Source organism: Arvicola amphibius, chromosome 6 (assembly GCF_903992535.2).
Source record: "Arvicola amphibius chromosome 6, mArvAmp1.2, whole genome shotgun sequence".
Taxonomy (NCBI): Eukaryota; Metazoa; Chordata; class Mammalia; order Rodentia; family Cricetidae; genus Arvicola; species Arvicola amphibius.
Window position 1 is genome coordinate 150,501,955 of NC_052052.2, and position 13,799 is coordinate 150,515,753.

The following is a 13,799-nucleotide window of genomic DNA, read 5'->3' on the forward strand; positions in this document are numbered from 1 at the left end:
TTAGGAGAGCCTGCTGGCTGCTCTCACAAAACAAAACAAAAAAGAGGGGCTGTGTAAAAGGGGTCAGCCATGAAACAAGACCTGACATTGTTCTTATCAACTGGAAGGGATGTGTGGAGGTGACCTGGTATCTGGGTGCTGTGAGTACAGCTATTGATTGAGTAGTCTTTGGGTGGGGAGGGAGAGGGAGGAAGGGAGAGAGGGAGGGAGGGAGGGAGGGAGGGAGGGAGGGAGGGAGGGAGGGAGGGAGGGAGGGAGGGAGGGAGGAAAGCAAAATGGAGGGCAGAGAACACACTGAAATGCCTGACAAGGGGATGGAGTGGTAGGAAAACCACTTCCAGCCACACTGTGGACTGTTATAGCCTTTAGGGTCAAGTGATCTGTGTGCTGGCTGACCTGGAAGTGGAAGAGTGTACACTGCTCAATACAAACCAGTAAGACTTGGGCATGAGTGTCGAACACTGAGCAAGGATGGAGTGGACAGATCATGGAGACAGTAGACGACGTTAAGTCTAGCCCTCTGCCTGCTTTTGCACAGGAGACAAGGATGCTTTGAAATCACTTGGGGTGGGGAAATCAAGATGGCGCTGTTGCAGATGAAAACAGCATGAAATTCGCAGTTCCTTGTCCATCACAAAGCTTGACTGGAGCACAGTCCACGCCTTCTTAGGCACATGGTCCTCTGTGGCCGCTTTCATGCTACAGTGCCAGAGCAGACATCCTGCAGGCTGGTCCTCAGTTTAGAGTGCTCCCCACACTTAATAAGAGTAAGTTTAAGCCATGACTTTATCCACTCAATGTATCATTTCATCGACAGATAACAAATGCCTGCTGGTGGGGCCAAGCACCAGCTACCAGCTGGGAGCGAATGAAAGCATCCTATCCTAGAACCCCCCTTTCATTTATTTTCTCCCCAGGGTATTCTAGCCCTTACATCCTGGTACCCTTCACCACCCCATCACATGCCCTGACCAGCTTGGTCCTTCCTAAGGAAGGGTACCTGGAAGAGTCTCATGCCTCCTAGTTTCTCACCAGGTGATGAAGTCTGGAAAGACTTACCTTGGAACCGGTCATGCTGCCGGTCTAATGATGAAGGGCTAAACACTCAGTCTTTGCATTTTCAGCTCCTGTGACCCCAGAGCGGGCAGCTGATAGTCCTCAACCTTAGGCCATGGATGGAAGCGGGCCCCAGTCATGCAGAAGGACACGACAGCCTATGTGTATGAGCCAATGCACATAAAGCAAAAGCCACCTCAAGACACAGCCATCAGCGCCTCGGTCTCCATGAGGATCCTAGAAGATAGACACGTACTACAGACCTGGAAGGAAGGTGACGTGGAAGACCAGCTGAGGACTGGGCTTTGAGCCTTGAAGACCCTGTCTTATTTAATTCTTATGCCCTGTACTTCACAAGGAACATCTTGATCTATTCCCACAACAACATTAGGTTAGTCACTAGACCCTCCCCAATCTTCCTTTGGCTTGGCCCGGAACCCAAAGCCCAGTGGTTGGAGGTAGAAGAGAAGTAGCCAAGGCCCAGGGTGAGTGTAGAAGCTACAGGGCCCCAGAATGGAGCCCAATGGCACTATCCATTCCTGTTGCTTAGACTCTACTGTATGGAAAGTCACCATCAGTTTGATCCTCACCACCCTCATCCTCATCACCATTGCTGGCAATGTGGTCGTCTGCCTGGCTGTCAGCCTGAACCGTCGGCTCCGCAGTCTGACCAATTGCTTCATTGTGTCCTTGGCGGCTACTGACCTGCTGCTTGGCCTCCTGGTGCTGCCCTTCTCTGCCATTTACCAGCTCTCTTTCAAGTGGACCTTTGGCCGGGTCTTCTGCAGCATCTACACCAGCCTGGATGTGATGCTCTGCACAGCCTCCATCCTCAACCTCTTCATGATCAGCTTGGACCGCTACTGTGCTGTCACGGACCCACTGAGGTACCCCGTGCTGGTCACCCCAGTTCGTGTTGCTATTTCTTTGGTCTTCATTTGGGTCATTTCCATCACCCTATCCTTCCTGTCCATTCACCTGGGGTGGAACAGCAGAAACGAGACCAGGGGAGACAGTGACACCTCCAAGTGCAAAGTGCAGGTCAACGAGGTGTACGGGCTGGTGGACGGGCTGGTCACCTTCTACCTGCCTCTTCTCATCATGTGTGTCACCTACTACAGAATCTTTAAGATCGCCAGGGAGCAGGCCAAAAGGATCAATCACATCGGCTCCTGGAAGGCAGCCACCATCAGAGAGCACAAAGCCACTGTGACGCTGGCTGCGGTCATGGGAGCGTTCATTATTTGCTGGTTTCCCTACTTCACGACGTTTGTTTATCGTGGGCTGAGAGGGGATGATGCCATCAACGAGGTGGTTGAAGGCATTGTTCTGTGGCTAGGCTATGCCAATTCAGCCCTGAACCCTATCCTGTACGCTGCCTTCAATAGAGACTTCCGCATGGCTTACCAACAGCTCTTCTGCTGCAAGCTTGCTAGCCACAACCCCTACAAATCCTCCCTGAGGCTGAACAATTCTCTGCTGTCCAGGAACCAAAGCCGAGAAGTCAGATGGCAGGAGGAGAAGCCCCTGAAGCTCCAAGTGTGGAGTGGGAAAGAAATCACACCTCCCCAAGGGACCCCAGACAGGTAAACCTTTGTGTGAGTTGGAGGTGCCAGGAGACGCCCCTCCCTCTGCGTGGGTGGTGCTAAGACCATTCTGTGAGCATTTTACAGAAATCATCTCCCATCCTTCAATGGCTCTCGTAGGTAGAACATCTACCTTCAGTTTTAGAAGGCCACATTAAAGGTAACGGAGATCTTATCAAGAGCCACTGAGCTGGGACCTGGACAATGTGCTACTCACCCCAGAGCTCAGAGGCCCTTCTTTCTAACTAAGTGGCCTTTCCACTCAGGTGACCTAAGTAGAAGGCCCGACTCTGCCACTTAGGCTTTGTGAGTGGTCAGTTAAAAACCCTCAGAAAGTTGAAAACTCAAAAGCCATGCGCAAATCAGCTCTTCCTTGAGGAGTGTTCAAGTTAGTAGGGGATGAAAACAGCAGTGGTTGGAAGGTGTGTGGGCCTTGTGTGTGGAGTGGGAAAAGACAGACACAGGGACTAAGGAAGGCTTTGGAAAGACAGGTATCGTTAACAGAGCTGAGCCTTGGACAGACAGCCACGACAACCCCTTTGATGTGGGCAGGAGAGTGAGCCTGTAGATGTGTAAGAAGGAAGTTGCATTAACCCATGGATGGGGGGAGAGAGAACAGCAAAGTCTTGTAGGCTACTTAAAAAACAAAAAGCCTGTAGAACATTGGGTATCCAGAGTGCAAGTGATAGCCGGGACAGGGCGCGGGAACACAGCGACAAAATTCCACCTCTGAGAGGCTTCCGAGCTAGGAAGAGAAAAGAATCAAAATGAAATTTCAATAAATTCCCTGGGGACAAAGTCACGACAGGGTATTGAGGGAATCCATAGCGCTGTCCTGGGAGGCACAATAAGGTCTCTGTGTACAGAGCCCTGTGGCACCGTCCTGGGACACACCGAGAAAGCTCACCATGCACAGGCCCCATGGCACTGTCCTGGGACACACTGAGGACAGTTGCTGCATGCAAAGCCAGCTGCTCCGTGAGTCATGAACAGAGGATTAAAAAACATCTAACAGACAAGTTGCTACTCAATGTGGCTTTTCTCTCTCTTTCCCCAGACCATACCTCTGCCCCTACAGTGCTGGTCTGTGGAACAGACCCATTCATTCATTCATTCACTAGTTCATTCATTCATTCGCAAGCCCCTGTGATGGGTTCTGAGCTCTGATGAGCAACCACGAGGGCAGAACTGCCTCATTACGTTCCTGGCCTTCATCCCTTCTGTCCTCACAGGTGTCACCCCCTCCTAGGTGTGGAGGGTCCTCCCATAGATGTCACACCTGTCCCCCTCCCCTCCGTATCATTGAAAACCCCATTGCCCCTGCTTCTGAACTCTTGCTTCAGGGTCAATCCTGTCATCTGGGCCTCCAGACTCCCCCTCTCAAGTCCACCCTCCAAGCCAGCCCAAGGTCACCCTGCACATGGAGAGTTCCTTGTCCCAGCCTGATAGGTAAGATGCCCCCCTCAATCACATCATTCTCCCTCTTCCATCCAGGGGGTCACAGAGCTGATCTAGTTCGCGTGGAGGAAAAACAAAGATGGGGGGTGTAGAAGGGGTTACAGACTAGACAGAAGAAAATAGCCACTGTTTGGCTAGTGTATCACCTTGAATCCATCATCCCTGCTGGCTCCGTAGCTAATATTCACCTGGTGACCCTGTTCCTTAAACATTCTCTCAGTACATGCTTGGCAGGAATGGCTGGGTCACACCAGGCGCCCTCCACTTGCTCTCTACAGAGGCCAAAGGAGGGCATCCGATCCCCTGGAGCTAGCTATAGACTATTGTGGGCCGCCTGACATGGATGTTGGGAGTCAACCTAGGTTTCCTGCAAAGAGCAGCACACTCTCCAGACAGCTCTCTAGCTCCTAATCTCCACTTCACAGACAGGCAACCAAGGCTCAGAGTCCAGCAGCTTCCCCCAAGTAACACCAGCTGGGAGTTCCTAGCTGCTCCATTACTGAGTACTTTCTGGATGCTGGGCACCTGACAGGTCTGGATGTCCACATTTTCTTCTGTCCCCAGAGTCACCCTGGGGAAAGCCAAGGCCATTTAAGAGGCGGTGCTTGCCTGGCTCACTCATTGCTGTGACAGAGTGAGTCCAGGGCTCAGGTCCTAGAGAGCTCAACTGTTGTCTGTCTTCAGCCTCTAGGAATGCAGACAGGCTTGTCGGAGTGAGGCGGTGGGGGGTGGGCAGGCAGAGGAGCCCACACACTTTAGAACTGCAGCAGATTAAGAACAGACAGCCGTTGGTTTTCTCTGTGCTGCCTGGGCAGCTGTGACCTTGAGCATCCCTCAGTAAGGTCAGCTCCCTGCTTTCCTGCTGACTGGCAGTTTGTCCTTTCTGTCTGAGGGCAGGAACAGAACTTACCCAGAGCCTTTAACTCTACTCCTGAAGGGGACCAACCTAGACTATCCTCAGTGAAGCCAGTGGAGACCTCAGGAGAGAGGTTAGCCAAACCAGCTGCTCCTACTTTCTCTGTTCCCTGAGGGAAGCCAGCTCCCAGTTTGAGGCTCTGTCTGCCCCTTCCTCAGCCCTGCTGTGGGAGCACCTCGCCTGTCTGACTGCATCACTAGAAATGAGCCTTTTCCAAGTGTTTGCCAAGGTCTTTGTTAGATGCCTGGGCTGTCGGTACATAGCAGGGAACGGAACCCAGACCCCGTTCTCAGGTGAGCAGTACTTCTCACAGAGCGGTCCTGAACTGATGTGGGAGAGTCTTCTGTTTGAGTTGATTTCATTGGCTAATAAAGAAACTGCCTGGCCCATTTGATAGACCGCCCCTTAGGTGGGTGGAGTAGACAGAACAGGAAGAGGAAGTGAGGTAGAAGGATCAGTCAGATGCTACGCCTCTCCTAAGTTAGGCAGACCGCCATGCCTCTGCTCAGAGAGATGCCAGATGCGATGAAGCTCCAGCCCAAGATGGACGCATGCTAGAATCTACCTGGTAAGGCACCACTTTGTGGTGCTACACAGATTATTAGATATGGGTTAGTCAAGATGTGAGTAAGAGGCTGGAAGTAATGGGCCAGGCAGTATTTAAAAGAATACAATTTGTGAGTTGTGATTTCGGGGCATAAGCTAGCTGGTGGCTGGGAGCCTGGCGGCGGGAAGCCGGCCCGCAGCCCCTCCACTACAGAATGGCGCCCAACGTGGATAACTGAATCCACAGAAAGCCTGAGAAAGCTTGGGAAAGACTAGAGTAAAGCATGTTTTCTTGATAACAGCAATTTCTCGGGTCTGAGCAAGCGCTCTCATCTAAGAGAGGCTTCCTGACTCAGCTTCAGCTGCAAAACCGTGCAGCTCTTTTAAGAGGTCCTGCCACGAAACACTTAAATGGTGTTGATGAAAAGCTGAATGTGTGTTGTTATTTTGCATGTAAAGCTAAGCATGAGGGAGCAGGGCAGCCCACAGCTCATCACTACACTGAACCACTAGCAGCTGCCCAGAGACAAGCCGACCAGCGGCAGGCTACCGCTGCTTCAAATGTGGTAGAACTAAGATTCCCATTCATGCCTGTCTGTCCTCCAAGCCTGGTCTCTGGCCACCAACAAATGCCTGTACTTGAACCTGCCTTTGCTTTTGACAAATACCCCAGACACAGTCCTGTAGACACTGGAAGGGGAAGCCGAGGCATTGGAAGGCTTTGACCTATCTGTAGTGCAGAGCAGGTGGAGAGGCTGGACACTTTGGGTCTTATCCCCTCACTCACTGGCTCCCATAATCTCTGGGGAGATAAGACTCCCAGGTGGGCACCTAGCCTATCAGTACCTCTGAGTGTGCACTTCCTCATTCCAGCAGAGCCCCCGCGTTTCTGCTCCTGACTCGACAATGACCAGGTGCCTCAAGAGCTGGAGTACAAGCCAGGTACCTTCTCCTTCACCTTTCAACACTCCCCTTGCCAGGGAGCCAGAGTTTCCTCCAGTTCCTGAGTCTGCCTTCCTTACTTCCAAAGCCACACAGGACCTTTCTAAAAATGTCTTGATAATGGTCCAACCCTTCTGCTGGGAATGAAAGTCAAGGCTTACCCAGCCACCAAAACCCACAGTTGCACTGATCTCCTCTTGTGCGCACGGTTGACACCTCCCAGGCTACAAGACGTTGTGCCACCTTCAACTAGTGCTATATTTGCTCCCCTACACCGTAAGTTCCCTGGGACTAGGCCCTGCCCCTGTCACTCATTGCTGGATCCCCAACAGCCAGCCTTGTGCCTGGCATGCTGGCAGATGTCCAGATAAATTATTGTCCTAGGTCTATGCAAACCCTGAGAAGTGATGAACGTTAGTTACTCCACTGTAGACATCAGGAAACCAGCCTCAAAGAGGGTAGTGTGGGAGCCTAGGAAAACTCAAAGAGAGCTTGTTCTCTTTTCCTGTACATCAGGTCATAGGGGGCCCTCCCTCGAGCCTTGACACCAGGGCCATCTCTGAGTCATAAAGCCTCAGATGGGAAGCTTTTCCAGACCCTCCCACCCCCACAAGCCTCCATGGATGACCCTGGAAGAGAGAAAGCACATGACAGTAGCAGAAAATGTATCTCTAGACAGGATAGCCATCCATAGACCCAAGCAGAGCATGCCCTCACTATGGTGCTTGGTTTCCTGTAAATTCATTCTCTGGAGATGGGCTGCAAGATCTGTGGACACGTCAGAGCTTCATGTCTGACAGACACGCTTCCCCACAGGGGCTGTTACTAAGAGGAGTTTTGTGCCTCGCCCTAAACTTGTTGGCTGGTTCAAGAGCCCAAACATGTTTATTTCCATCTTCTGACTCTCCAACAAGGCTTAGATTTTTGGCATGTTGATTTCATCATTTCTTAACGGCTCCTCCGCAAATATTAAAAGAAAATGACTGCCCCCTGTCCCTGGGGTCCTGTTGGCTGCCTTGTATAGTTCAGGTCTCCCTCTCTGCCCTGATGTCAGCTGCTGGAGGTCAGGTAGACTCAGTATGAGTCGTGGTGCCTCTACTCGCCGATCAGTGACAGTCTGAGGTCCACTTTCCAGTCTATAAAGTGGTGTCAAGTCTCACTGTCTTTTAAAGGTGCAGGTCCTTAGCATCCCTGGCATATGGCATGCGTGTGAACAAAGGGGATTCTTTACTTCATCGTCCATGTCTTCCTCTTCCCTGTCTACATCTCATCATTTCATCTTTCTTTCACCTTTTCTCCCTCTCAGTTCAGAGACTGTCAACCCACCCATTTAAAGTGCACACACTAGTGTCTTCCAGAACCTTCACAGAAGAGTGTGGCCAATGTCATAGCCAATTTTGGAGCACTTATCTTCCCCCAAGGGAACCTTATTCCCTACTGTTGTCACCTCCCAGTTCCCACGTGGAGCCCATTCCTGCATTCTCTAACTCAAAGGAAGTCCCCTGTCTATGTATATTTCCTGATCCTGGATATTTTGTGCCTGGCTTCTTTCATTTAACAAGATACTTTCCAAAATCCACTTTTCCTGTGTCTGGTCTTCCTTTATCCAATTTTTTTGTCTTTGTTTTCCTCTCCTTCCTTCCTTCTAAGGCCCATTCATCTTTCACCAGGAACAGTGGTGGAGGCACAGGGAGGCTCTGTGGGTCTTTGGACACAGATAGTTCTCCATGGGCTCAGGTGTGAGGTTGTGTCTGGGACCTAACTGGCTCAGATCCTACCCTCCTCTTTCCACCCCCTCCAGGTGGCCTAAAATGCCTAGATACTACAAACCTGCTCCGTGAGCAGACAGCCACAGCCACAGATAAACCACGGCCACAGACAGCCACGGCCACAGGCAGCATGGCCACAGACAGCCTTAGCTTCATCTTCTTTCTCTGGAAAGATTGTGGGATATGGGACCCCCTTCTATCCTCAGTGGAAGTCAGGGGAAAGAGAATAAAAAGAGAAGTAGGGATCCCCGTCACAGCCTCAAAAGTTCAAAGGATAAATCAGAGCCCCAAAAGGGTCACTCGCTGGAAACAGCGCATCCAAGGATGGGTGCCTTTGGAGTCAGATGGAGGTTGAACCAGCTTTACCTTCTTCCCGGGACTATTCCTCTCCTCTGGTCTCTCTCCAAGGAAAGTCAGCAGGCGCTGCCTTCCTAGGTCCTTGGGGGAGAGGAAAGAGCCAAGGTATTGCTGCCCTTTCACCCTTAAGAGACTTCACCCGGCTGAGAAGACAGGAAAAACCCAAAGGCACTTTCCCTGTGGGACCCAGCTCCTGGCAGCAAGCAGCTTGGGAGCACAAAGGAAGCGCCCCTCCCCTTCCCCCCCCCCCAACCACCTGATGGCTAAACCAGGTTACAGACCTTCCCAGACCCACAGGAGACATCCCAGCAGGAAGCAGACGGGAAAAGCTTCTCTTCAGAGTGTCAAGCTCCGCATCTAAAATTGTAACAGGAAGAAAAGATCCTATTCCTTGTGCCTTTGAGGTACTACTGCGTCTAGTTCAGATGCACAAATTCTTACTGCCATCTGGGAATTTTCCGCCCCGTTCAGCGCAGTATCACCCTGCTCAGCTTCTCAACCTAGGAATGGCAGGCTGTGCCATACAGATGAGGTCCATGGGAGGCTGGGATAGCCCAGAGCGTGTAAGGACAGACCGTGACATCTGTGCGGTCTATCTCCTAACAGTGAGTGTCTCGGATTAGGTCAGTCGCTAAATAACACACATCTGTGCTCGGTCTGCCACCATAGCTGAAAGGCAGCCATGAACAACAAGTAAATGCATGAGGTGGCTGTGTCCCAGTAAAGAATTGTTTATGGGCACTAAAATGTCAGTTGCATAACATTTTCGTGGGTCATGAAGGGCTGCTTTACATTTTGATAGCCTTTTTTTTATTAGAACAAGCAGTAGGTAAGATTGGACCCATGGACTGTAATTCACCAATGCTGGTACAGGAGTAAGATCTGAATACTAATTCCCAGCTGCACTCTGTCTGGGACTTTATGTATATGCTTTGTCCTTTCTAAGCCCCAGTTTGCCCATCTGAAAAAAAAATATGGGAATTAAAATCATCTTCCTAAAAGGGTCAGGAGGAAGCTAATTACCAGCTCGCACACATAGCTGCCTGGCACAGCTATGCTCGAACCTGGAAAGCAGGGGATTTTATTCCCCAGTGGCAAAAGTTTGGGGCTTCAGTGGATTTGTCTTGGGTCAGTCCTGGGTTACTCAGATTGGCTCCTGAGCCTCTTGTCCTTCCTTCATCTGAAAGCTGGGAACTTGGATTAGTCACGGGGGACTCTTCCAACAATAACTACATAAAAATGCTTAACGAGGGAGTGAAATTATGCCCACAACCCCAACTGTGATGTGTCAAGAATCTCTGGCAGCAGCAATGAGGAATATGGTTTTCATACTAATGAGTCACTTAGCGTGTGGAAGAGAATGCAACAAAATTTGTTCTTGTCAGGATGAGCTACAGGATGCGCAGGGCCAGGTGAGGGCATTGGCAGGCACCAGCCAGCTCTGCAGCAAGCTCTCCAGCCTTCGGAAAAGGCAGCCTGGCTTCCTGGTGGCTCTGTCTTTACTGTAGGGGTGTCTGCTGGCTGTGACCCTGAAAAGCATGCATCCTTCTTTGAGACTCAATTTCCTCACCTGTAAAAGAGCTGGTCTGCCCCTGCAGAGACAGCAGGGAACCCCGGTTGAGGTGACACTGGTATTTATGTAATGCAGAAGCTGTTTACAGCAGAGTGTTGGGAGCCAGGGTGGGATAACGTTGGAGGGTGTCTACATCTGTGAATCCCCTGACGGGAGGATGATGCCTTCCCTGCCTAGAGATAAGGAGTGAATGGGGGCCCTGTAACAAGTGCTGAAGAGTGAGTGGCAGGTATTGATTGCCACATAAGCATCAGCAGGTCTTCTTGTCCTGTATGTGACCCACGCAAAGCTGCGGGAGACAGAGCGAACTGCCTTACAGCCCACGTAAGACAGTCCTGTGTTGGAGAACCACCCACGTCCCGTCACCACCCACTGACTGAAATTCAAGATAGGTGTCAGGGAAGTCCCTGACTCTATTACTTTCAATTCATCCCAGATGAAGGGCAAAAACAGGCCAGAGACAAGTCCACACAGGTCCAGCCAGGTAAGACGATAAATTTAACTGGGGTTGACAGGAGTGTGCACAATTCAGAGGGCCACAGCCTGGAAAGCCGACCCCAGCTTGAATGAGAGCTCTCAGACAGTACCCCACTGCAGCTCCCTGTGCAATCTGCAGGTGGCTGCACCACCCAAGGGTCTCCTTCTCCAAAGAGACTGTTCACTGCTGTATAAGATCAGGAGGAAAGTCGCTTGTGAGTCTTACGACCTCCTGAGCCACCTTCCCCCTCTTGCGGGAATGTTGATTTTTGTTTAAGTAGAATCTACAGTTGAAAGTCAGAGAATCGTCATCCTTCCTGCCACAGACTCCTGAAGTGACAACTCTGTGCCACCTTCCTCTCCCTGTCCAGGGGCACACGTGGTCCCCAGGTCACAGTGGAAAGATGCAAAGATGAGTCTTGTGCCCTGCCCCTCTCTCTCTCTTCTCTCTCTCTCTCTCTCTCTCTCTCTCTCTCTCTCTCTCTCTCTCTCTCTCTCTCTCTCTCTCTCTCCCTCTCCCTCTCCCTCTCCCTCTCCCTCTCCCTCTCCCTCTCCCTCTCCTGACTGCTGATGTTTGCTCTGATTCATCAAGTCTTTGATTCATCTACTCCCACTTTTGCAAGTTTCACACCTAATCCCCACCCACGAAGTTGACCATCCAAGGCCCAGCACCCAGTGGAAGCTGCCTCTCAGGGGCAGCCAGTTGACCTGGGCTTTACTTCCTTTCTCTAAAACTGCCCCAGTCTGTAAAGTGCGTTCGGCACCTCCCTCTGGGTGCAGGGCGAGGACTGTCAGCACAGGCCTGGGTACCCCCTGGGGTAAGAGTCTTCCTCTTGTTCCGCACAGGGAGCAGGCAGACCCTGAGTTCACAGATGAAGGAAAACCTTAAGTTTCCAGTGTCAGACACCTCTGTCCCGTCCATCTGTGACCCCAGTGACTCTGGACGCTGAAGGCGGTCACCACAGGACTCTCCCCACCTCCAGCCTCTGGGGTAAGTTTCCCAGGCTGTCTGGGCCCCTCTAGACCTGCCCTGTGCCACTTCTATGCAGGCACAAGTAGGATGTCTAGCCTGGATCACAGCTGGCCAGCTGTCAAGCTCTTCTGGGCACTGTCAAGAATCAGCCCTGTCCATAGGCCCTGGTGTCTGTTTGCTGTTGTAAGCAACTCAAAGACAAGCATCATCAAACAGAGAACACCCAGGTTTGTTTCAGTCTTTTCCTAGAAACTGAATTTCTAGAAACAGAGTTCTAGTCAGAGGGAAGGGATATTTTAGGCCTTTTGTTCCACTTTCTTGATCTTCGGGACAGGCTGTGTGGCCTTCCCTGACGCTAGCCACAACTGAGGGTATCACTTCCTCAAAGCCACGTCAGCAGCAGAATCCTGGAAGTGTTGCATGGATGTGTGATCAGCTGTCCAGAGCAGAGGGTAAAGCCCAAACAGGAAGAAAGATGGCTGGCCTATAGAGATGTCAGTGGGAACAGAGGAAGGAGAAATAATTCTCTGAGGGATCTGAAGAGGAACCATGTGAAGGAAACCCCTGTCCTAAACTCAAGGCTGACGCCATTGAGACACTAGAGAGCACAGTAGGGTCTCAGAACAAAGAGACCAGCATGGACATGCAGACGCTGGACCCAGGCTTTGTGGTCCCAGAGCTGGGTCAAACGACAGGCTTTGCCAAGCTCCGCGTTCCCTATTGATGAAGCAGGCATGCTACTTTGTCTGCCTCCTCAGGGTGAAGTGAAATGATACAAGGAAGTAAACTTCCAGAATTATATCAGATACCCAGGAGTATTTTTCATAAGCATGAGGAGGGAGGGGGTCCCGGATCTCCTTTATCTGAAACAAACAATCTTGGGGCTGGCAGGAAGGCTCACTGAGGAAGGTTATTCCACCAAGACAGATGACCTACATTTAATCCCCAGGAACCACATGGTACAGAGAGCTGACCATGGTGTACACATGGCCTTGCTCTCTCATACACATACACACACATACACACACACACACACACACATGCACACACACACCCACACACACAAGCATGTGCATGCATGCTACTTTTTTAAAATCCAATTCCAGGAGAGGATTAGTTTGAACAATTAGACTGGGTGGATAAAAGGCCAGGGCTAGGGACTGGGTGAGAGCCACGTTCCAGAGAGAATGGAACCATGCATAGCTCCCAACCCCCAGCTCTGCTTCACACACCGCGAGGAGAGCGTGGCAAGGAGTGTGGTGCAACTGGGCTCCCCAGAGGCTGCATCCTTTATCTGCTTCATTCCATGGGAAAGTGACCCAAGTACGTAGGCTCCAGGTCCTCATCTTCCAGAGACAATGTGATCGACGGATTCCCTTCCCCACATGGGAGCCGTGATGTGAAGGGAGGCCTTGGAGATTCTCACGGGCTTCTTTTGCTTAGCACTCCAACATCAGGGTGACAAAAGGGTGACAAAGAGACAGGAAGGGCTAAACCGGAAGCAGAGCTCTCCACACCATCATTTCTCCTGCAAGCGACATCTCAGGTGCAATAAGATAACCAGCCCTAGCCTGCTGGCTGTGTTACCTTAGGCAAGTGTCCCAACTTGCCTGGACCTTTATAGCCCCGCTATAAGGAACCTACAGAAATCCATGTCTGGCATTAACTGAGTGAGTCCACGAAATGCCTAGGGAAAAGGAAGCCTGGTGTGCATAACTGCTCAGCAAGCAGTGGCTTTTATGTAGTTCCCATCGGCTCGGTGCCCATAGTTCAGATCAAGCAGGTGTGTGGTGCCTCCATCCCTGTCCTCATCAACTCCCTGTCCTGGGCTAGACAACAGGCTGCTGAGAGGGCCCCAGCTCAGACACCCCAGCACAGGCTCAATAAGAGTGTGGTTTACCCCTTCACCTTTAGAGAGGACTCCTGTGGAAGCTGCCTAAACCCCCTCCCTGCCCCCTCCCACTGGAGGGGGACTATTTCTTGGCAGGGGTTGGATTAGTCAGCCTTCTCTCACTAACACAGACTAGCTGAGGTAACAATTTCAAAAGAGGTTCTTCTTGGCTTCACAAGTCTCAGTGTACGGCAAGCTGGCTGGGCTGCTTCAAGGCTGAGGCGCCAAGCGCATCAGAGAAGGTTGGGGAGCAAA

General features: G+C 51.3%; 1 protein-coding gene across 4 annotated transcripts in view; it reads left to right on the top strand.

The window, feature by feature from the left end:
* Hrh2 (histamine receptor H2) overlaps window positions 1-13,799 on the top strand; it is a 43,586-nt gene that overhangs the window by 21,645 nt on the left and 8,142 nt on the right. For 2 of the 4 annotated variants that reach the window (XM_038335271.1, XM_038335272.1), the window contains exon 2: window positions 1,125-2,642. In XM_038335271.1, the coding sequence (XP_038191199.1) occupies window positions 1,570-2,642 (1,073 nt within the window). In that variant the 5' untranslated portion in view covers window positions 1,125-1,569. Of the gene's footprint in view, window positions 1-1,124; window positions 2,647-11,526; window positions 11,672-13,799 lie in introns of those variants that run through there. The other 2 variants (XR_005285951.1, XM_038335273.1) reach the window with 2 other exon arrangements.